General features: G+C 47.0%; 1 protein-coding gene across 4 annotated transcripts in view; it reads left to right on the top strand.

Annotated features, from left to right (window-relative positions):
* IFT122 (intraflagellar transport 122) overlaps positions 1-24656 on the top strand; it is a 1464758-nt gene that overhangs the window by 531116 nt on the left and 908986 nt on the right. For all 4 annotated transcript variants that reach the window (XM_069643447.1, XM_069643448.1, XM_069643450.1 and 1 more), the window contains exon 13: positions 12004-12168. In XM_069643447.1, the coding sequence (XP_069499548.1) occupies positions 12004-12168 (165 nt within the window). The remainder of the gene's footprint in view (positions 1-12003; positions 12169-24656) is intronic.

Below are 24656 nucleotides of genomic sequence, written 5' to 3'. Positions count from 1 at the left end.
CTGGGCCCACTCTTAGGGAGAGCAGAGCACAAATGCGCCCAAGATCACACAGTTACACTAGGCTTAGAAAGTCTTGCAGAGGGTTCAAAAAGTGTTTAGACAGGCTTTAAGAAAGTTTAGCCAGGGTGTCCCAGACTAACCCAGGTTCGAAATCCGGGGGCTAAATCTACCCCGTACAGTCGGTAGCAAGGGAATCCAGGCGGGACACGGTACCTTAAGTGGGAAGGATCCTCCAGCGGTGGCAGTGGTTCCTGGTAGTGGGTGCAAGTTGCGTCGTCGTCCAGGGGAAGAGAAGATCTCGACTTGGAGGAAAGATGAAGGTCGTTGTACTACCAGGGAAGAAACCAGCCGCGGAGTCTTCCGGTTAAAGGTGGTACCTTTGTTTCGCGGTCGTGGTAAAACGTGGTATCCCGGTTGCCGGGGTGCTTGGCACAGGCAAGGCGGCCACGAGGTACGTCGGGAAGGCGAAAAGACGGTGAAACTGGTTATCCCCACCAGTCAAAGGAAGAAGACTCTCCTCTGTCGTTGGGAAAAGTGGTGAGGCAGTCCAGCAGGGCTCCACCGTGGTGGTGTCGTGGCAGGTCGGCTCAGCTTCTCCCTCGTCGGATTCTTAGGTCCTGTGGCGACTTCTGAAGTTCCAGTCCCCAAAGCCCTGCTTTTATGCAGCAAACCCCCATTCACTCAGCCTAGCTGTCACTCAAATGTGCTAAGTGGTGAGCCGGCCGGCTCACCACTTGGGCCAATCAGGATGGAGTGCGACTTGAGTTGCCTAGGCAACTCAGTCCAGGGTGCCTAAATTTCCCTCCACCCCTCCTAAGTACTCCAGACAGAGTAGCACCACTTTGGAGGGCTTATGTGGAGAAAGCCTGCCAAAAAGTGGAACAAAGGGCTCGACTTGGGTTGGAGTCACCGAAGAGAACACAAACGCCATTTTAGAATCAAGTTTTGGCAAAAAATACCAACCGGAGAATTCATATTAATTAAATAAACCAGCGTTATGTTCGAGGCTACCGTAAATAATTAAATAAAGATAGTAGCCTAAAACAATGGGAAATCCCATAGGAAAATATTTGCGGTTGAATATAAAAAGTAGTATCCACTGCCACCAGCCAAAACTCGATCAGGGGGGACGGAGACGTGCCCCTTCGACTAACAGACCCCGGGGCAATTGAATTGCCCCAGCCAGTACGTCCACAGTATGATGGTTTGTACTGGTTCTGTTCAGAATTTAAGACTAGTAAAGTCAATGGTGACTTTACATGCCCTGGGAGACAGTAGTCAGTCCCAGGGTATGGAGTCTATACTGGGGGGCACTATCACACCCCTGTGTTACTGCACGGAGGGTGCTGTGTAACACACATCACAAAAACACATGAAGCCCTGTGGAGTAAAAGACCCCATAGCCCATTAACCGCATCTAGATTCAAAGAAACACACTCAAATCATGCCCAAGAGAGAGGGTAAAAGAGTCTCACTCTTGGCAGGAGAAAAAAATAAACCCCAAAAATCCAGCAAAGCTGCTGAGGGATCACTAGGTTAGGAAATTCAGCCTAAACAGAGAATTCTCCCTAACAGTCATGGATGGCAAATGCCCTGAATTCTAAAAAGAAACAATAGAATAAGGAGAGCCAGCGGAAGCGTATCCTCTGTGCCTCATGGAACACAAGAGGATTTAAACATCTGCTCTCCAAGGACAGTTGTTTACTGGCCAAATATGATCTCATCTGAATACAGGAGTCATGGCTGAGAGAACCTCCAGTATGTGAGGGCTATGAAGTTTATATCAACCCGGCTAGAAAAGGACCCAAGGAAAGACCTTTTGGAGGCCTAATGATATTAAAGAAATTGGCCTGCCCACTTAATGTCGTAGAACATTTGACACCCAACCCCTACGTACAAATACTTAAAGTAACATCTGAAGTTGAAGATGCGAAAGCTATGAAACGAATGGTCTTGATTAACATATATTGGAGTGAGAATATCCGAGGACCGACAAGTTTTCTAAAATCAATCATGGATATAATTGATAAATCCATGACAGAGGAAAATGATCATCTGATACTACTAAATGGTGATCTAAACATCAAACTGCTGGACAAAGATGGTAAAATCAAAGAAATACAACAGCTACTGGGAAAAAAACAGACATGGATGAAGGAAATGAGAATTCATGAGATGAAGATGTTAAACGGCCAAACAAAAGGAGACCTGCAGGGGGCCAACAAATGGCATAGTGGGAAAACGGGAGCATGCCTAGACTACTGTTTTGTGGGAGGGAATACGTTGGAGAGAATAACCTCCTTTACTATAATGAAACAGACAAGCATTGATCACTGTCTATTAGCCACCGAACTTGCCTGGGAAATAAGAACTAATCGATTAACTGAAAGAGCAATGGAAACTGAGGTCGAAATCGCCTGAGACTCAAAAATCAGGCAATTCCGGACCTGGCCTACGGTTATAAAGAAGCGGTAACTAAGGATGCAGAGATGGTGGAGTATAAATGGCTATTAGAAGCATATGAGGTCAAGTATAATCCTACCGAAAGAAAGCATACTAAGAAAAAACATGTATACGATGACCAGCTAGTGGCTAGACGAAAACAATATAGAGCTGATCGGAGACTCATGATAAAGAACAACAGTACAGAGAGAGATGAACTACTGGGGAAATGCCATCAAACGTACAAAAACTGGCTGCGACAAACTCGACATATAAGAATGCAAAGGGATGCCGAAAAAATGCTAGCCGCAATATCTACTAACAACGCAAGAGGCACATGGGATTTACTTAACAGGGATCGCTATGAATCGGCTATAGGCATTAATCAAGTATCAGGAGAGAAATGGTTTCAGCATTATACTGCTCTCTATGAAGGAGAAACTCAGGAAAATATCACAAAAGAAAATCTGGACACCATTCCTTGGGCTCTGGATTTTTATAAAGAAGACATCCTAATTCTAATAAAAAAACTTAGCATTTCGAGAGCAGCAGGCCCAGACGGCATCTCCAACAAACTGTTGAAAGAAAATGGCGAGGATTGGGCAGACTTAATATTTGCCCTATTTAAACAGATCATGAAAATTAAACAAATTCCAGCTACGTGGACGGAGGCCTATATTGTACCAATATACAAGAAGGGGGACAGAGAAAATCCCAGAAACTATAGGCCAATAGCACTCCTAGACTCAATTGGTAAACTTTTTGCATCGCTTCTGCTAAGAGATCTCAAAAAATGGGCCTTACAGGCCAGAATCTTAGATGAAAGACAGACCGCCTTTGTTAGTGGAGTTGGCACAGCCCTGAATATATTTCTGATAAACCTGTTGAAGGCAAACACACTAGCTGGGAAAAAAAAGCTTTACTTAGCGTTCATTGATCTCGAACAAGCCTTCGACGGAATTGATAGAGATCGTCTGTGGCTAAAAATGAGGAATTGTGGATGTCCAAAGGATCTATTAGAAGCCATCAAAGCCCTATACACTGGCACTTCAATTAAGATCCAAATCACAAGCAATGGAGGGCTATCTAGGAGGATCAAAACCCACAGAGGTATCAAACAGGGCTGTGGTTTGGCACCTTTCCTCTTTGTGCTATACATGGCCGATATGAAAACTGCCCAAGACAACATTCGTGCTTTCCCGCCTAAACTAAATGGATGGGAGATACCATGGATGCTGTATGCTGATGACGCGGTATTTATGGACCAAACACTGATAGGTCTACAAAGACGGATTGAGACCTTCAACAAATACCTAAAAGAAAACAGCATGAAGATCAACGTCAAGAAATCGATGATCCTAACCATGAAATCTGGTATTTGGAGGAAATGCGCAGGAAAACCGGCGACATGGGTATTGGAAAATGAAAAATTGTAAGAAGTGGAAACCACAATGTACCTGGGAATAATGATCACTAAAAATTGTAACGAACAGGCACATTATACTCTGATCTGGGAAAAACTTGTGGCCCTGACAAACCAAGGGATTTGCCTACACCGTAGATATGGGAAATTCTCCCTAACCCTGATTGTAGGAGAAGGTGATGGCGGTCATCACGTATGGTGCAGAGGCACTCCTAGCTCTAAAATGGGAAGTCTGGAACCTGTGTGAGGCCTACTTTTGGCGTAAGATCCTGCGCCTACCAGCTTCGCTACCGGTAGAACTCATAAGAACAGAGCTTAGGTTACAATCAGTGGCTTCGGTAGCTCTCTGGAAATCTCTATCACTCTATAGAAAGTGCATTCTGGACAATCCATCCAAGCCTTTTGAAATTTTAGTACAGAAGGCCACAGTAAAGGAAGATAAGATGCTACTTGATTGGAAAACAAGATATAAAGCTTGTATGAGCCAGGCAAACCTCTCGGAAGACACCCTAAAGAGCAACCCGTATAAAGCAAAAAGATCTATCCGGGAAAAGGACTGGGAGGAAACCCAGGATCTAAGATTGAAAAGAAATCTATGCTACAACATCGTTTGGGAAAAAAAAGGCTTGAATATGCTACCGCCTTATCTGCTGAAATTCCCATCTAAGCAGTATCAGGACCTACTCCTGCGCTGCAGACTTAACATCTGGCACTGCAGAGAAGTAAAATGAAAAAGAAAGCAAATTGAAAAATCAAAAGCATTTTTTAGGTTCTGTAAATCCAAAGAGCAACTGGAAACGATCAGACATGTAATGTTAGCATGCCCAGTCTTAAAATGGAAAAGAGAAATCTATATGGGTAGCTATACAAGATACATAACTAAAGACACAGAGGAGGAAATTTGGGAACGTCTCCTAACGGTGGAAAAGATCGGCAAAACACTTGATGCATTAAAATTTGTCGAAGCATTGCATCTGAATCAGGAGGAAGAGGAGGCGGGACCTTGAGACAGTCCCAAGGGGGTTGAGCTGTTTAAGATATTGTTAACCACTCTGAATAAATGAAGCTGGTAACAATGTTACGATGTAACAAAATGGGACTGAGGGAATAATCTTTTGGACTAGTCCCTACTGGACAAAGAGGAACCTAATGTTGAAATAATGACATTCCTAATGGACTAAGGAAACGATGTTTAAGGTTGAAATATGATTAACCAACAAAACAAAAAAATATAAATAAAAAATTGCGGAGGAAGAGGGCTTGCACGGTGTTCGGTCAATAAATTGCTGCTAGAGTGATGGGAAGCTCAACCAGAAGGCCTTTCACTAGTATATAGCGCCCCTCTGGGTCTCTTTTAACTGTGATTTGTGTTAGCAGCAAGTCTCAGCTTAATAGTATGGCTACACCTCTTTTTTTTTTTGTCCTGCAGAGTCAAAATAGCATCTTGGATAGTGTTGGAAGGAGATGCGCTTTTCGTCTGACGCCAGGAGTTGAGTTTCCTGCAGGAAGACGACGTCCACCGCCAGCTGGGAGAGCCTATGTTCCACGGATTTCCTCTTACGTGGGGCGTTTAGGCCCTGCACGTTCCAGGTGGTCACTGAGCGTTTGTTATTCGGCCGGGCCATTTGTGTTCAGGTTGATTATTGAGTTAGCCCTTCCCCTGGTGGATTGCAGTTCCTTAGTCTCCTTTTCCCCGTTGGAAGGGTTCCTATTGTTCAGATTGTTTTACCTCGAAGATTGTCTTTCTTTGCGATGCGTTTCTTACTGGATATCTCCCCTCCGTGTTCTCCCCTTGTCCCCATCTCCCACATCCCCAAAACAATAACCGAAAGAGAAAAAGAACAAGAACGAAAACAGGTATTCCGGTCCAGCATTCTACCAATGGGGCAACCGGCTGGGCCAATGCTGCCAATTCGGTAAGAGGCCATGGGACCTCTTGCTGTGTCGGTGAGTTTGCTGATATGGAGGCTTGTGTTTCGCTGGTTCCTTTGGCGACCGGAGTTAGTGTAAGTCCTGAAAGAGGGAGATTATTGCATCTCAGAAGTGGATGCGCTCAGTGGTTCAGGCTTCACGCATTATCTCCTCTTTAAGCCTGTAGAAGTGGACTCTCACAAGCACGTCTGCTGTAGCGGTGGAACTTTGTCTGGGTGATGGTCTGTGACCAAGTTCTAGTGGGGAGTCGCCTGGGAGAGTTATAATAAATCGGAATAGGTCATTTACGTAGGCTCCGAGGTCCTTATCGGAGACCGACATTGGGATTCCCCGCAGGCGGGTGTTGTTGCGACTGGATCGATTTTCTGCATCCTCTTGTTTGGCTTCTAATGCCTCACACCTAGCTTCCAGGGCGCTGATCCTATCTTCCCCCTCTCCGATCTCAAAGTTCTGTTCGTACAGTCTGGTCTCTGTTTCTTCCGTTCGTGCTTCAACTGCCCCCACTCGCTTGTCAAGCATTGTGATCTTGCTCTTCACCTCTTCAGTTCCATTGTGAAATTCCTTGGTGAGAGCCGATAGGAGGTCTTGGAAGTCTGATTTTGTGACAGATTGGGTCACCATGACTGACGGGTTCTCAAGCTGGTTACTTGTTGTCCCGCACTCGTTGCGTTTGCTTCTTTTGGCTTTTTCCCCCGTAGGCGTTGTTAATAATGTTGTCATGTCTGTTTGCTTGGTTGCTTTGAGGGTCTTGGCCATAATGTCGTGGTCGACCCTTCTCCGGATCGGGGTGGGGAAGGATTGTGCAACTGAGGCCCTCCCTGCTGCTCGTGTGGTGCAGAGTGTATCATTGAAATAGTATAGGAGCCCCGTGGACCACTCAGGATGCTGGCTCACCACTGATCAGTGGGATCTTGGTGCAATTGGCACTTGCAGTTCACTGTTTGCCAGAGGCCGGGTGATAGGGTATAGGTTGCCCTTCGGGGCCGAGCCCCACTATTTCCCTCAGTGCTATGGCGCCCACTGGTTCCTAGACTTCTGGCTGGGGCGTTCACTTCGGACTCCTACTCTGATTCTTGTTATTAATCCTAAACAGGTGCGGCTAGTTCGTGCAGCCCTGGCAGTATGGGGGCTCTCTGGCATATCCGATTTACTTCTGCTAGGTTGGGTCCCCTCCCGGAGTTTATGGTAGAGGCTTCTGGGGTTGCCTGATGATTAGTATGGTGAAAGGGGCCAGTCTTATGATCCTTTGAGTCTTCACGGGTCCCACCAATCACCAAGGGTTTTAGCTCTGGGCTCCGTTGGCAACCAGCCTTGCTTGGTGGAACTCGGGTGCGCCTCAGTCGAGCGTGGATTTGCTGAGCCCTTAGCTCACTTGGGGTTCGCTACAGGGTCTGGCTGCTGGAAGTCACACGTGGAGGATTGGGATGGGGTGTGTGGTCCTGGGCACCCACATGCTGCGTATGATTGTATCGTTCCTTTGGGTGTTCAGGGCTGTAGCTGTAGCCCAGGATGGCCTGGGAACCCCGGAAAGCTGGAGGTGCAGAGGCCTGCCTGCTGCTGGGCGATTGAGAGTTGTGGCAAGTGCCTCCTTACCTTCCAGTGGCCCCAGACCACCCGAGGGATGACCACAGCTAGGGGGGAGTCCAGAGCCCTCATGATGGGGGGGCCGGGTACCAGGCCAGGGACAGGGGGAGCCGCTGACCCCCCACCCCGCATCTCCCCCTCCGTTGTGGACTTGGCACTATCCCCACAGAGCGTTGGTGTCTGCTGGTCTAGGCGGCTGCTCGGGCTACGGGATGCTGCTCCTCCACTTGGCTAGATTGTGCGATTAGCCCCTTCTGGTCTGGCCACTGCCGTCGGGACGCCGGGGCGGGAAGAAGAGAGAACTTTGTGCGCAGGTGACAGGAGGAAGAACGATGTCACACAGAGGCACTTTACGTTGTTGGACGGAGTCTCCGTCTGGAAAGGGAAGAATGGTGCTGAGAAGGTTTTGCTTCGGTGTTATGGAAAGTTGGCGCTGTGGGTGACGCAATGCAGGATGGTCAACTCTGCTACTTGGGGGTGGGGGGGTTGCCGTAATATGGTGCGCCTCCAAAGCTTCCGCAACCGCCGTCTGGGTGCCAAGGCGGGAGGAGGAGACGCTCAAGAGTGGGGAGCACTGTCCGCTGGAGCCCCTTCACGCGGACCCGCCGGGATGATGGTCCACTCTCAGAGGGGGTGGATGAACTAGGGTCTGCAGAGCTGAGTGGTGCCCACCTGTGGCTCTGCTCTGGCCGACTTCACCGGCGGCGACTTCAGGCCGGGGTGGAGTCTGCTATTTTTTGTCTGCTCCTGCGCCCGGCTCCCCTCAGCTTCAGTTCGGATAGGATTACTGTTCCGAGTGTCTCAGACAGACCGGGAGCATCTTAAAACACGCCGCCTCACTTGCGCTCCACCTCATGACTTGTACGAATGTCCAAGCTCAGTATTCACCGGCCATTGTGGATGGTAGCGTGGCACCAGCCGGGAGCTCTCACAGAGCCTCTCCGACCGCCATGGCTCCAAGCCACGCCCCCCCTAAGAGATGTATTTTGATAGAACTGCTGTTGAAATTCTTTCCTTTTGGATCCGTGAAAACCTCTTCCACCTACACCTTTGCAGTGCCTTGGGAATATTTTATAATTGGTTATTTATAACGCAGTTAATACCGAAGAGGTTTCTAAGCGTGGATCCGGGATTCCAACCAGTTTTGCTCTGCGTCGTCTTGCTTCCAAGACAAGCACATTGCCACTGAGCTATACTACCCATGACAAAAAGTATCAGCTGGTGTGTTCCATGTGGATAAATATAGTACATAGTTTGCTTAATTGTAATATCCCTAAGTCTGATGGGAAATGACTGCTACTGCCTGCCCTTCTTGTCTACCACTATTAGTATCACTTTCCAATGATCTGCAGTTGTTGTGGTAAGAACAGATTTGCTTGCCTTTTGTGGTCTAGCCTGAATCGGGGTGGACATTATTTAGACTGATGAGGAGTGTGCCTTCTAAGGATGGAATTCTTTTTTAATTAGAGTACCACACAGGTGGTCGAACATTCCATTAATGTTAACTTGCAAAATCAAGTGTCCGCTGCCTGCAGTTGTATGTATGCAGATGTATTATTCACTGCTTCGTAGTTTTTGCGCAGGACTAAAAATAGATGAGCAGAGGTGGGAACTGTGATGCTGGAAATGCATCGGAGGGACAGGGCCTTCGTATCCTTGTCCTTTACTGCTTTTTATCGTGTGTTCTGTCGTGTTTTCCGCACAGGAGTTCATGTGGGACTCCTGGCGGATGCAGCTCTTTCGTTTGGTTTGGTGAACAGACCCGTGGGATACCCTTATGGCACCCATGGGTGGGGGTACAACCCTGTGCCCCTAGTGTATGTTTTTGGGCACCTGTGGGTGGCCCACAGAGCAGGGTATGGGCTGGTGGCAGCTCCATGCTGAATGTGACAGGTGCGCGGCGTATCCTCCATTTTGGGATACCCCGGCCCTGCCATTGGGATCAGCTGATTCCTGATGGAAAACAAGATGGCCCCAGTGGCCTCTTGCTTTCTATTACCCCTTACCTTGTTTTCCCAAAGTCCTGGGAAGCCCTGACTCTGTCCCTTCCCCCTGACTGGCTGTTGGATGGAAGTGCCATATATGGTGTTGTTGTGAAGGCCCAGTCAGACTAGCTGGAGCCTTCCCGGTGATGTATGTTGTGTGTACCTCCTGTGGGTGGGAACTGGGTGAATAGAATGTGTGACGAATATGCATTCTGTGTTGTGGGTGTCTAGTATCTGGTGGTTGACACAATGACTGAGACAACCTTGCCCGAAACCGGTATGAATGCTGCTTGGAGTGTTGAATGGCTCGGTACTTGTCCCAATACACATAACTTGTTGTGAGTGTCTGGAGAGAAGTGAATGGCCTGAATACCTTGTGTGCCAGATTGGCTGCCTGCCTGCATGAATGCCCGTAGTTGTGATTGGATGCTTGAGTGTGACCCAGCGGAATGAATGGGAGATCAACAGTATATCTGGGGACCTTTCACTGCTAGGAATCGTGTTCAGAAGCTGAAGTCCACTACAACGAGTAACTGGATAAACTGACGCTTGAACTTGAAGCCTTGCTGGACGTGAAGAATTGCTGCTGCTCTCCTTCACTATCTGAAAGCTGCTGTGCCTCCAAGGACTGACCCAGAGAGGACCTGGTAAGGCGCCCTCTTCCCGAGCTACGAGGGACCATCGTGCACAGCTGATCTTTGCCAACGCTCCCTGGTAGACAGACCTTTAACAGGCTGCCGACCGGATACGGGGACTGCTGCGGAACTCCAAGGAGAAGCACTCGGACTGTTGTCCACCACTGTCGCCGACCGCCGTCGCCGACCAGAGCCGCTGGGCTCCCGTTTGCCTAAGAACTTCCATTGATCATCGGACGCTCTCATTCTCATCGTCCCCCGCTTGTCTCCCGCTGGAGAAGGCCCGACCGTCGACGTGCCGAGGAGCATCCACCGGTGGGTTTCCCACCACCTAAAGACCACCGAGACGCCGACGACGCGACGCCCTTGCTGGGCCACAGTTCTTCATCATCTCTTTGCGGTCCAGAACTATTGTCATCGAGGTGCCCCGCACGCCTCTTCCTTGCAGGACGCCAACGCTCTGTTGTCGACGAGCACCGCTAGGAACGAAGCGGCCACTTCCCTGCCATAGTTCACCCTGTTCACCGTCGGACGTTCGACGACCCGTGGCTCCTGCCTTCAAAGGAGGACACTCAAGAAGGGCCGTCGATTCCCCGACACCGAACGCCAAGTTCCCCGACACCCCTCGACGATCCGTGGCTCCCGTCTGAAAGGGAGGCACTCAAGAAGGATCGGTCGGTGCATCGTCTGAGAACTCTACTCCACCAGGTACATTGGGGGGGTAAAACCTTAATAGGAAGAAGTAAGACTATCGGAAAATATATGGACTGGGCTTGTGGTATATATCTTTATTTACAGGTTGCCCAGGTGGGGGGATCTCCACACAGAACTGTGCCTAGCGGTAGGGGTCAGTATTCTGCCTATTGTTTCAACCATCTTACGTTCCTGCCTATCTCTATTGCTGGTTTACTCGTTATTGATCTGTGTGACATTTTAACCGTACAGTTGATGCACTTTAATGAGATTTGATAACATTAGTGGTACCACTCTAGACATGTATATATTTATCATTATTGACTTCCAAGTACAAAGTGTGTTATTGTGATCGTGTACATACCTTTGAATGTTAATTGTATAAAGACTGTGTTTTCAGTAATATAGTGAGTGGACATTCCTTTGTGGGGGTTCGGGGACTACACTGTACTTAAGAACCAGCCCGCATCACCTCCTGAGAAGCTAGGCCTTGATTGCTCGACCACGTACCAATAATAGAGAATCTTGGCTGGGCTCCTCTGTGCCTCTCCTCTACCATATAGAGAGCGGAAGTACAGACACCCCCTACCGGTCTTTACAGGAACACTGGTAATGCGCAAGGACCTCTTATTAATTCTGTGTAAAGCTCTCCCATTCATTTTTAATTTCAGACAGTGTCGAATATTTTTGTGGCAGCGGCCTTAAATAGATTGTATTAGTCAAAATATTAGATTACCTTAATTCAAATAGTCTCATGTCAGTTGCACAGGTAACGGCCACTAATAGCAGCTGCAGAACTTCATTTCTAAAATACATGTATCTAGGTTTGTCAGATAGTGTTGGTTAGTAGCCTTGCAGGTGAATCAGGCTGGCTACAGTCTGGACAGCAGCCATATCCATGCTAAATGATTCCTGTTTCTCATGTGTCCTTTGTTGAGGAAAGGATGTGTACTTCTCTGTTTTATTTCCATGCTTCCTCCCTCTGTCCCTTTTTGCAGAATCTCAGAAGAATGATTCTTACTGTGTGGGGTCGCATGTGCGGCTTCCAAGGGTGGCGATGCTGCATGAGTGCATACTCAGTCAGGTGGACAACATGTCTTTTCCCAAGTACAGGAAACATACATTCTCGTTCCCTGTTTCCTCTGTCAATGACTGCCTGAGTGAAGCCAGCAGTCTGGATGCTACTAAGTTCCATAGACCGTAGAGCACACCATTCATACTTTGTCCAATTTTTGCTCTACAAGACCACCCTGGCATGTGTCTGTGTTTGTGTGGGTGATGCTGCTTAACGTTCCTCATTTGTTTTCAGATCCTGAAGATCTTTGTGGACAACCTCTTCGCGATCACTCTACTGAAGCAAACAACATCTGTACGTTGCCTGGACATGAGTTCATCCCGCAACAAGCTAGCTGTGGTAGATGAGCACAGTACCTGCCTGGTGTATGACATACGCACAAAGGACCTTCTTTTCCAGGTAGGAATTGTAACCTCCATTCAACTCTCACTTCCTCCAACATTCCAAATGATGAAAATGTAATTACATTATGGATCTGTGCCAAACAGTGAGATTAAAATGGCCTAGACAACCATCTGCAAGTGATTATGTCTAAATACTACGTTTTGCATCTATTTAATACATTTTCAAACTCCTTTTATTCAAAGCGCTTACAGAAAAATATAAAGCTTTATTTTTTTATTTTATTTATAGTGTTATGGTTTACAAAAGTTTAAACCTTTCACAAAATTAATAAACACATACACCTCACACATGATCTAAATGCATCCACAATTATAATACGTATTCAGAACAGCAAAAAAATTAATTGAGAAAAATGCATCAACATCAGTACATACAACTTCAGTACTTAAAACAATAGATCACGTTTTAATTTGATTCTACAAACATTAGATGACATTTTAGACCGTCAATAATTGTATAACTTTTGTAAAATTGGTGTTAAGTTTAAAATTAGAGAGTTGCCCACTGTTTTTGCCACACAGGACTCCCTGGCATCAATGAAGCTTGGATTAAAGAATTGCAAACTGTTATGTACAAGTAAATATTTCTCAAGTCCCTAGTAGCTGGACAGTTAATTAAAAGGTGCTCAATCGATTCTAAAAAGCTATCAGACTTTCACAGCCTACAGGTTCTTTTAGCCGTCTTCAAGCCCATTCTTGGGCCTAGGACCACTAATGTTGGTACCAAGTTAAACTTACATTTCATGTGAATTCTTCTTATTGCAGTGCATGGAAAGTAATATATATACTTCGGAGTGGAGCTGCTTTCCCTTACCTAAATATATTGGAATATTCATTGTTAAGAGAGTAGTAACCCAATTACTCAGTAGTAATCCACCAATCCCATATAATTGACTTTTTACCTTGGTGGGATTGTTTACCAATTGCCATGAATCTGAATGAATCTGAGTGTATTTCCTTTCAAAATACCTCGGGGCTCATGTTCTAGAGAGCTGTAACGTGAATGGAAGGCGTAAATGCCTTGAGTAAGGAGTTAACGCTTTCCATTCACCCCATGGCTCATTTTCAAGCTTTTGTATGGCGGAGAGGAGGGGCGGAACGCAACCTGCGTTTCCACAGCTCCCACCATACAAATGTTTCAGCACCTGCTGCGGCATGGATTTTCATGCCGGCGCAAATACCTAAAGCAGTCGAACCCCATAGAGATCCATTGTACAATTAAATCCTCCCTGACATGTGTATTTGTGAACACTGCTTAACATACATGATTGGTAAGCAGTGTTCAAAATGAAAAGTAAACGTAAACGCCAGCATGCCAGGCAGGGCTTACTCACTATGCACTGTGGAGTGCAAATGTGAAGGGCAAAAGGTGGCGTACACGCTTCTACACCACGTTTTTCCCTTTACATTTGCACCCCTTGGTGCAAATGATGGAAAGTTTCCGGCAGGGACCTGGCTATGTCAAATTACGCCTGGGAGTAAAATGAGCCCTCTTGTGGTTCTTTGTATGAGGTGACTAAGAGAATGTAGTAATTCTTCATCCTCTGCTCTTTTAACATTTTCAAACAGAGAATTGGCAGGCGGATTAAGAATTTTTTGCATATAGGCATAGTTTGTTTACATATAAAAATGGATGCAAGGGAAATAAGTCCCAATTCGTGGCATATGATAAAATTGGGTATACTATGAGGAAGTAACTATGTATTCTTTCATAAAATCCCTTCCAAGGTGTTAAGAAAGTTCCCTAGGTTATAGCTTATAATGTTCAGACCATATGTCAAAGTTGGAACTATTTTCATTGAATAATGTTTAATAGCAGATGTTAAGGAGTTACCAAGATAGTTTTGAGTGAATTCTATTCAATTGTGCTGATCTAGCATTGGCTTTATCTGTAAGGGAGTCCTTATATTTCTTTAAAGAAATAGCATTCGAAATAGTAAAAGAAAAAATAAAATAAAATGTGCACCTTCTCCAGGCTAATTTCTGAAACGGTCCAATTTATGTTCTTGGAAGCTGTAGTTTTTGAAAGAATGCTTTTTTATGACATCTGTGCATTGACAATTAGATAGTTTTACTTTGCATATTCAGTGCAACCTGGATTTTAGAATTCTCGTGAAACAACATGATTAACTTTAGTAGGCCTTACAGGACATTCCAATTCTTTAATTTGAGCCATATCCTTTCTCTCTTTACTTTATCAAAAGTATTACAGAGGAGCATACTATTTGTGTAGATATTTTTCCTGAACGTACTGTGACTTTGGACATGGAGATGGGTTAAAATAAAGCCATTTATAGAAATACCCAATTTTTCACGAAAGCCTACTTTGGATTTGATAGCAATTTATATTTCTATGCCCATAGGTTGATCACCTTCGAAATGATGATAGCAAAAATGTTCCTGGAAGCATCCAGGATTTCTATTGGGCGATAGTTAAAGAGCGTTATCCCTATTTCCCTTTTTGAGGAGCAGAATTAGATAGTAAATTTGACAAGAGCAAGGTAATACATGAGTGTCAATAATCTCACTAAAGAGGTGTTCCAATATAACCAACCAGAATTCAGTATTGTACCTGATAGTAATCGTGGCCAGCGCGTCATGTCCAGCTGTACTAACATTTTTAGATTTCCTGATAGTATACACGATATCCTCTTTTGAAAACCAACCATCCAATTTAGTTAACCTCTCTCTAATGATAGGTTGGTTCTGTTCCTTCAAGCAAGGAAGGGCATGCATTTCTACGAAAGGGGCAATCGCATGGTTTTGTCTATGCAATTGCTTATTATCGAGTTACACAATCGATCAGATCCATTTAGAAGCTACCAAAATGTAGCACTGTTATTCCCTTGCAAATGGTACATAACCCTTTGGCTGTCCGTCACTGATATTAAATATTTGTGATTTTCTTTACCCGGTTACAGTAATATTGACAAACTTTACATATCTTACTTTTTTTTTTTTTTTTATTTATTTGACTTGACAACACACGAAAAAAAAAAAAAAACAGAGGGAGCCACACGGCGTCAGCAGCGAAAACCAGTTAACATACATATTCAACAGTATACCATGAATTATCTGTGGCAGGACGGGGGGATCAGGTAGCAGACAAAGTATTGGCATTTAAATCAAAGGAGACACAGTTCACAGAGCGACCATATTATGGGGAACAGCCCGGGGAGGGTAGAACAGAGTTTGAAGGCGAAGTCATGGCGGACATGTAATCCCAGAACTTTCCCCAGATGTCTCTTGGCCTTGAATGTGGGTGTTGCATTGCGCTCCAGGTCTCTTCCGTGTTGTGTGCCCACGTAATTGTCCTGAGCCACTGTGTGTAGGAAGGTGCCTTAGGGCGGAGCCAACACATCAATAGGCAGCGGACTGCCAGCAACCTAGATGGACCCACCAGTTTCTTAGTCGCGCCCCAGTTGGGCGAGGTCATGGAAGAGACAATGTAGTGGGGTGGAGACAGTAGTGTGCTCCAGTATGTCCGATAACGTGGAGCAGATGTCAGTCCAGAATTGGGTCAGGTGAGGGCAGTGCCAAAGCATATGGATGTAAGATGCTTGATCAGTACCACACCTGGGGCAATTGGGAGGAAAGTCACAGAACATACTATGTAGTCTCTTTGGTGTATGATGATATCTATGCAGCATCTTAAATTGTATTAACTTGAATTTAGGGTTATAGGACACGTCGTGGGTGCGAGCACACATTCGGGACCATATCTCGACGGTGATCTCGACCTCAAGATCCTCCACCCAGCTGCGTTTCAACTTGGTAAAGGCGGGGGCTGCTCTGGCCTGCAATAAGGAATAGAGCCTTGACTCCTTTCATTTGAGTTAAGGAAAAGGAACAGAGGTCCGCAACTATGGGTTCGTCAGGCAATAGCGCGGGGAAATCAGGGTATCTGGATTTGAGATTCCTCTGGAGCGAGGAGTATTGTAGCCACGCTGAGGGCCGACACTTGAGGGAAAGACCACTCGATGAAATTGCCCTGTTCATAGGTATCACAGAGTGTCAGAAGGCCAGCATCAGCCCAGCGGGATACGATAGATTGTGGGATAGGTGGGACATCAGGGAAGAAGTTCCATAGTGGCAGGTCCCCGTGGAATGGGTGAGGTGTGTTGACCATTGCCAAGAGTTTGGCCAATGCTAAGGATGTGCTAGCCACAGGGTCTGCGGAGTCGGGCTCAGGGGGTATAGGTTTAAGGATAAGGGAGCCAATCACCCGGTCAGAAACCGTTAGTTTCTCCAACCGAACATGCGGGGGGGGGGTCAGTGGTGTTAAACCAGTGAGAGGGAAATTGAGATTGGGCTACCACCCAGTATCTTGTGAAATCTGGGGCGTTAAACCCGCCCAATTCTTGGGGGTGGTCAGCGTAGACAGTTTGAGGCGGACTGCACCTGAATGCCAAAGTAAGGTGTTACTTATGTGACATAGTGATTTGAAGAATGCGTCCCCTGGCCATATAGGCAGGTTGGTAAAACGATAAAGAAGTTGAGGTAATACTACCATTTTAAGTATTCCAATCCTACCTGCCAGTGAAATGGGGAGTCTAGTCCAGCTGGAAGTTTTTGTGGCCAGGTTCGTCAGGTAATTCTGGTAATTGTACTCGCGCAGTTTCGCCGTGTGCCGGGAGACTACCACCCCCAGGTAAGTGATGCTAGATTGAGACCATAAATCCAAAGGGGGTTGTGTGGAGTCAGTAAGTGGGAATAATATAGATTTGGAGCAGTTTCCTTTCAGCCCAGATATGTCTCCAAATCGGGCAACATCCGCCAGGATAGGGGCGAGGTTGGTTTCCGGGGAGCGGATGTACAGGAGAGCGTCATCAGCATACAGGGAGACTATATCGGATTGGCCCGCTGTGCGCAGTCCCCTATGAGAGTGTGACTGGCGAATCATGTCGGCGAAGGGTTCAATGGCTATGGCGAAGATTGGCGGGGAGAAAGGGCATCCCTGTCGTGTCCCTCTGGATACCTGGAAGGGGATGGAGCACCTAGCCTCTCTGCAAACTCTAGCCGAGGGGGCGGTGTAGAGTAGCTTAACCCAGGTTCGGAAGTTAGGGCCAAACTTACATTTCTCTAACTCGCCAGAGGGATTTCCACGAGACCGAGTCAAAGGCCTTCTGCATGTCCAGAGTGGCTGCTACCGCCTCTGTGGTCGGATTGACCCTGCTGATCGCATTGAAGAGCCTTCTTAAATTCAGGGATGTGGACCTTCCCGGGACAAATCCTGCCTGGTCAGGGTGAATGATGTGGGGCATGTATGGGGCTAAGCGTTTGCCCAGAAGTTTAGCGTATATTTTAACATTGCTGTTAATCACCGAGAGGGGTTGGTATGAGCCGCACTGGGTAGGGGGCTTGTCAGGTTTGAGGAGGACTGTTATCAACGCCTCCCGGAGGGTTGGGGTAAGTATACCCTTTTCGCACGATTCCTCCCATAGGGCCAGTAAGTGTGGGACCAGGTCTGACTTGTACTGCTTATAAAATTCCATGGGGAGTCCATCCGGGCCAGGGGCCTTACCAGATGCCAACGACTCAATGGCCTCAGTGAGTTCCTCGGTGGTGATAGGCCTCTCCAAGGAGATGCCGGCATCAGCGGACAGGACTGAGAGGGGAAGATCATCCAAATAGGAGTCAATTTCTGATATATGAGGACCGTCAACCTCTGAGTACAGGGAGGTGTAAAACAATAGAAATTCAGAGTTGATATCCTATGGGGAAGTGGCCAGTGAGCCGTCGGGCCTCACTATAGCCACAATATTGGGGGCTCCGAATTCACGACGCAGCAGCCTAGCCAGCATATGGCCCAGTCGCTCTCCCTCACCATATTTCCTTGCCGACTGGGGTGGAGTCCAGGAATTTAACCTCACATTCTGCAAGGCTGCGGAACCTATCCAGTTCCAAGCCCAGTGCTGCTAGAGTAGTTGGGGGAGTGATCCTGAGCATATTGGGTCTCGAGGTTGGCCAGGGTTGATTCACTAACAGCAATGTCTGCTCGGATTCCCATTAGAATGCCACATCCCTTGGAAATGGCGATTCCTCTCGTATATACTTTAAAGGATTCCCAGAGGATGGCTTGCGTTGTCACATAGTCTGTATTGATCACAAAGAATTCTTCAATGGAGGATTCAAGTTCGGTAACAAAGACCTGATCAAGAAGCGCATGGGGTCTCATCCTCTCGTTTTATCGGCGTCTGGACCCCAGTTCAAGGAGATGAGCACCAGTGAATGGTCTGATAATGTCCTGGGGAGGATGGCCTGGTGGGACAGGGACCTGACCAACAAGTCGGTTATGAGCCATCTGTCTATTCTAGAGTGAGAATCGTGAACTGAGGAATAAAATTAGTACGTGCAGGAATCAGGGTTCATTACCCACCAGGAATCTACTAGTGCTAGTCGAGGGAGCGTTGTAAGAATGGTATAGGCTGCTCTAGAGAGTTGGCGAGGTCTCGAGCCCGACCTGTCTAGGGTGACCTCTAGTATCGTGTTAAAATCGCCTTCCCATATGATCGGAATCAGAGGATAGCTCTCCAGGACAGAGGCTAGGTGTAGGTAGAAGTCGGGATCGTCGGCATTCGGACCATATATGTTCAGGATAGCTACCTCCTGGTGTTGCAGTGTGCCGATGGTTAATACATATCTACCAATGAGGTCAATACGCGAGTGGTTACACGTGAACTTCAGGCTCATGTGTATTAGGGTAAGAGTGCTGCGGCTTTGAGTGGAATAATTAGTGTAATACCCCTGGGGACCCCACTGTTTAGCGAAGTGTTCACATTGTTCAGAGCGAGCATGAGTTTCTTGTAAGCATAGAATATTAACACCGTGGCGTTCAGCATGTAGCTGTATCTGCCGCATCTTCCTGTGGTTACCCAACCCACGGAAGTTCCAGCTCATAAAGGTCAGGTCATTATTTGCCATACGTGTTGGGGTATTGATTGGGTTTCTGTACATGGGTTACCAGGAAAAAGGGAGTCATTCGATGTGGATGCAAGTGGATCCCTATCTATGTGTTTGTGATGTACTACTGTAGCGCATGCAGCACCTCCGGTGGTTGTCAAGACTTTTTTAACCATAACACCCCATGCCCCCACACCCACATCCCTCCCCCAATAAGAGGGACGAAACCCAAACAGAACCATGACAACAACAAACTTTTAGGCATCTTCGCCTGGGGGCCTGTTAGTTAGACTGGCGATGGCGCACCGGACTGGGGAGAGTGAGGAGATTATACAATACAGCAGCGTTAACCAAAGTGTACAGTGTAGGCACGAGGGTGCGGGGGGGCCATGGTTAAAGAGAGAGAGGGCAGCTGGAGACAAGGCAAGTAACCATGGTCCCTGGAGCACCAACACGAGAGCATGATGCAGGCCCAGAGTGGCTGTGGGTGAACTCAGGATCGCGGTATCTAGCTACCGGAGGCCTGGAGGCAGACAAAGGATAGTTACCAGACTGGGACCTCATCAGGATATCAAACGTCTCTAAACACAATGAGTCTGTGTGGCAGATAAAGGGCCACATTGAGGAGGATCGATGGAGCAACAAGAACAAAACTATCGATTAATGCATTTCCCTTGAAGCGTGACCATCATAGGAAGCCTCGCCAACGACGGACACATATATGGCATTGGCTCGATCAATGACACCCATGAGCGTAGCCCTTGTAGTAACGATGAAGGGATCAGCCAGGAAAGTGTTTGTCAATACATTTCTTCTGGAATAGTAAAGAAGAATGTTTGGTTGGAATGTTGGATCCTTAACTTTGCAGGGAAGAGCATGGAGTATTTAACTCCTAAGTCTCGAAGTCTCTTTTTCACCGCCAGAAAGGTTTTGCGCTCTTGTTGCACAGCAACAGAAAAATCAGGGTAGAGATGGATCCTCGCCGATTCAAGGAGTAACTCCCTCTTGGCCCTGGCTGCACGCAGGAGGTCATCCTGGTCCCAGAAATGTAAGATTCTGGCTATAAAGGGACGAGGACGTGCCACCGGTCTGGGTTTTGCAGTCAGGGAGCGATATGCCCTTTCGACAGCAAATTGTGCGGAGAGCTTCAGTGTATCCAGGAGTGTTAAAAGGATGCGTTCCACGTATTCCTCCAGGGGCTCCTTGATGTTGTCCTCGGGCACGCCAACAATGCGCAGGTTATTCCGTCTAGAGCGGGATTCGAGGTTGTCGTTCTTCTTCTCCACTGCCGACACTTGGCTGGTGAGTGAGGAAACTGCGGCACAAAGGGAACCCAGGTCATCCTCAGCAGTACCGACCCGGCTGTCTGTTCTTTCGATATGTGCTTTTATAGAAGAGATGGTGCCATTCATGTTGTCTAATTTAGTATGCAGCGTGGTGAGTCCTTCGCGCATGTACTCCAGCATCTTCTGTGAGTCATCAGGGGTTAAGGATGTCGAGACGGTAGGTGTTTCCTCCGGGAGCTCGGTCGGCGGCCTTGACGGTGTCTTGGCAAACATGTTTAGCAAGCTTTACTTCTTTCCAGCCCCAGCTCCTTTTGTCATGGTGACGGTGAAATCGGGGCTCCAGGAACCTCAAAGAGCGTCAGCGATCCAAGGTATCAAGTACCTAAGTAGACGATTGCCCAAGTAGGGGCTGCCAGGAGGATGGTGGTGAGGTTCAGTTGGGCACAGCACCTGTGTAACTACCCCCGGCGCACCAAAGGCCTTGGCATGCCCCCCGCGTCCGTGGGGTGTTTCGTTGTTTTGGTGCTTCGGGTCCGATGCCTCACGGGATCAGTGTAGGCGAGGATGGCACAAGGGGAAACAATCCACGCTCGGCGTGATGCTAGTGGGGCCCCTTGAGGCTTGGTCCAGTGAGACGCCAAGTGTAGACAATGCGACCACTGTGGTTAGTTATGAGCAGGGTAGGTTCAGATGGATAGGGTAAGATGCCGCCTCCAGCCGGGATCGCGTGGATTGTTCAAATAGTGCAGTGCAGCCAGAGGACTGCAGGGTTGATCCAGTGGATTTAATACCAGCCCCGTGTGGCCGTGGGGACCCCTAGGATCTTGTATCTGCAGCTATTGCAATTGGCCTTGGTGACTGGTGGGGTCCCTCATATGAGCCCAGTCGCGTTGATTCTAGGTGGCGAGATACAGGGAGGCCAAAAGTTCGCTGCCCCCGGTGATGCAGGTGTACAGTAAGGGTGTCCATAGGCGTGCTGCCCCACACCGGTCTAGTGAGCTCACAGCAAGCTCAGGAGTCATGGGGGAGTGGCCAGCAGGCACCAGAGGCAGCAGTGTAGCGCGGAGCAGGCTAAGACGCAGTTGTGTCCCTAAAGGCCACGGGGGGAGAACGATATCAGAGAATGTCCCTGTGGTAAGGGGCCCCAGCGCCAGCCCGCGCCAACCAGATCGGGCCAAGGTGTCCCAACCGCTGCAGTTAGAAAGGATGGCGGGCCGCGAGGCGCGCCTGCTGTGGCGGGGGCCGGCAGCTCAGGAACACAGGAGCCGGTCACTCCAACCCTCCGCTTCTCCTACCTTGTCGTGGTATGTGTTCCGTGTTCCTTGGGGAGGGGTCGGCGGGGGGAAGACAGGCAGCGGTGTGCAGGCGCGGGGCCCACAGCAATGCCCCCGTCCCTCACAGCGTGAGGCTAGGCAGCGGGGGAATCCGGCATCTCCAGGTGTCCTCTGAGTCGGTGGGAGGAGGTGGTAGTAGGTCAGGGCAGGGTGTGTGGAGCCCCAGGTATTCCGCAGGAATATGGCGGCAGGGAGCGCAGGGTGAGCCTGCCAGCTACAGCGGTTCGGCGTGCTCAGAGTGGCTCGGACGCCCCTCCCCCACAGGGCGGATTAGCCGTATTTGGAGGGTCTTTTGCAGGGTTTATGCCCTCTCCCAGTCCGGAGCACTGCATTTAGGCGGCCATCATGCTTCGGCGCAACAGCGCCCCCCCTTTACATATCTTTCTGCTTTTTATCCATTTTGTCCTTTACTAGCTTCACATTGTGTCCGTGTTTAGCAGGTCCTTTGCTGTAACATAGTCCTTTGCCCGTTATGTGTTTGATACACTCGTCGCTGATAAATTAATCTGATTTGTACTAAACAAATTATCCAAAGAATATATTCCTTTTCCATACATTGGACAATAAACGAGTACATTTCTTGAGTGCTGTGAAATTCCATTTAAGGCCCCTCAAACTTCTACCGGCTCTCACAAACACCAACAAGTTCCGCCTTTGGGTTTTAAAGCTGGACATCTCTAATCTACAGCATAAAGATGCAGTATCCCTATATTTGTTGAAGACTATTCTTAATGGAAAATCTTCTCTAACAAGGCCTATGATTAAAATAAATACATGAGCAATCAAAGAGCTGTACGGCACCCTCCTCCATGATAAGAAATTATATTGTTAATCTTCATGTTCTGGTAATATAATTTCAAGACCCCAATTCCCCTTAAAGTCCATCCAAAGATAACCTCTCTTGATAATATTCAATGTATACCCGCTGAGACTGTTGTCAGTTCCATTATAGAAAGGAGAACATTTAGGCTTTCAATAACAATTCAAATCTCCATCCATAATTATGTGTTTTTATGACCATCATCACCAGCCAACTAATGAGGATATTACACAACTCGTTAAAGTCCCTCATTGTTAGTCGCTGGGTTCCGATAGAAGTTAACAATTAATAATTCTGTTTCAACCTCTTCATTAAAAGCAGTCTTCCATAGAGCAAGGATACCATCACAGGAGGTATCATTGGTTCTTCCTAATAACCCAAGATTAGCATCAACTGCAATCGCGACACTCTCACTGGATCTCCCACTAACCCGTTTTATGACATCTTTTTAGAAAACTGTAATGTCTTCTATGAATAATGGAGCGGTCAACCATGTCTCCTGGAGCATAATGATACCGTAGTCCGTGAAGCGCAGGGAATCATTTTTGGTTTTTAAAAGTTAGAATAACCACGACTGTTCCAAGAGAATAGGTAAACGCACTTGGTGCTAAAGGTGCATTTTGTTGTTAGTGTTATTTCTGTTGCCTATTAACAATGACCAATCACCTTCTTCGTGCCCTCCATTGCCCTGGCCCTTACCCCCAACACTGTTCTACCCCCATTGCTACCCCGATTGAATGTAATTGTTAGGGGGGAAAAGAGGTTTTGCAGGGGGTCTCTGCGCCCTTATTTCTTGGATGTTATTCTGACAAATAGTTTGTTCCGGACTATTGTATAGATTGTATCTCATTGATCTAAAACAATCAATCTGATCTAATACTGTACAAGCAACAATATGGGAATAAAAGTGAACAGAAACGTTTTCCCCTCTTTCATTTTGAAACTCAACCCAATCTATATCAGTGGAATTAATCAACCATAGAGACTGGATGAATTAATGAATATGTAGTTGCTGGGAATGACTTAATGGGAAAAGTTCATTATCTTGTAAAATGACCTTGAACCCCTTTTCTTTTGTACCACCTTCCATTGAACTCCTCTTTACAGAGAGTGTCCCGAATTTCTGGCACTTGGAGCAAATTTGACCCTCTTCGGGTAGAAGAGGTAGATGTACATTTCCTGTTGAAGCTGATTGACACGTCTCCTGTTCACAGGGATTGTTCTCCACAAGTTGAGTTAGTTCTGTTCAGGACTTGTCTAATATTGAAGGTGTCTCATGGCACTCCAGAGCTTGGCTGTGAGAAACTAAAAACGTTGATCTTGTTTTTGCAGTTTGTTCTAGTTTTTTTGTTGCCTCAACAAATTCTTTGTTGGCTTTTAGTCTTCAAGTTTCTCTTTTTATCACCCTCCTTACTCGCTGGTTCAGGATCCAGCTAGTGCAGTGAATGCCATCTTAGAAACATTCTTGTTGAGCGTTTTCTAATCAGGTAAACCCTTGTTTGATTTTTAGTTTTCTTCTTGAGGCATTTCTTCTTAGCTTTTCATTTGCCAATGGCTTGTGGAGCTTGTTTTATTTTGACCCTCTGTAGAGTGGTCAATAATGCAAACAATATCATGAGGTTCGTGGTAGTCAACTGATTTTAAAATATCTGGAGTGAGACTAAGTCGCTTACTCTAGACTTGGCGTAGACCGGTTTCTTTTGCGATATCTACATAGGGTTTTTCAAATGCTCAATGGATCTGTTGGAAAGAATATTATATTCATCCAAATTAAGTCCCTGATTGCTTTTGGAAATTTGGCTAACAGTGAGGTGTTGAATTGTATAGCTTCCCCAATGTTCTCATAAACCCTTACAATAGACTGAAAGACTAAAGATAGAGCTGTAATAGTTAGGTGTACAGAGGCAAAATGTTAGCCGAGCCAAGAACCAATTTCCTACTGCCAGAAGGAATCCTGAACTAAGTCTGAGGATTCAAAGTTCCAGTTATCTCATTTTTAGGGCAATCTGCCCTGCATAGGTCGTGGGAAAGTTCCTTGTGTACATCGCCATGTTGTGTAAGGACACTATCCCCACATCATTTATTACACACCCAGAGAAATTAAGCATCTAATAAAATCGATTGTTTATCAGCAGAGGAT

This window comes from Ambystoma mexicanum, chromosome 2p, assembly GCF_040938575.1.
Source record: "Ambystoma mexicanum isolate Mex_15411 chromosome 2p, UKY_AmexF1_1, whole genome shotgun sequence".
Classification (NCBI taxonomy): Eukaryota; Metazoa; Chordata; class Amphibia; order Caudata; family Ambystomatidae; genus Ambystoma; species Ambystoma mexicanum.
The sequence above is the reverse complement of the archived record's forward strand: the minus strand, read 5'-3'. Positions and strand labels throughout refer to the sequence as shown.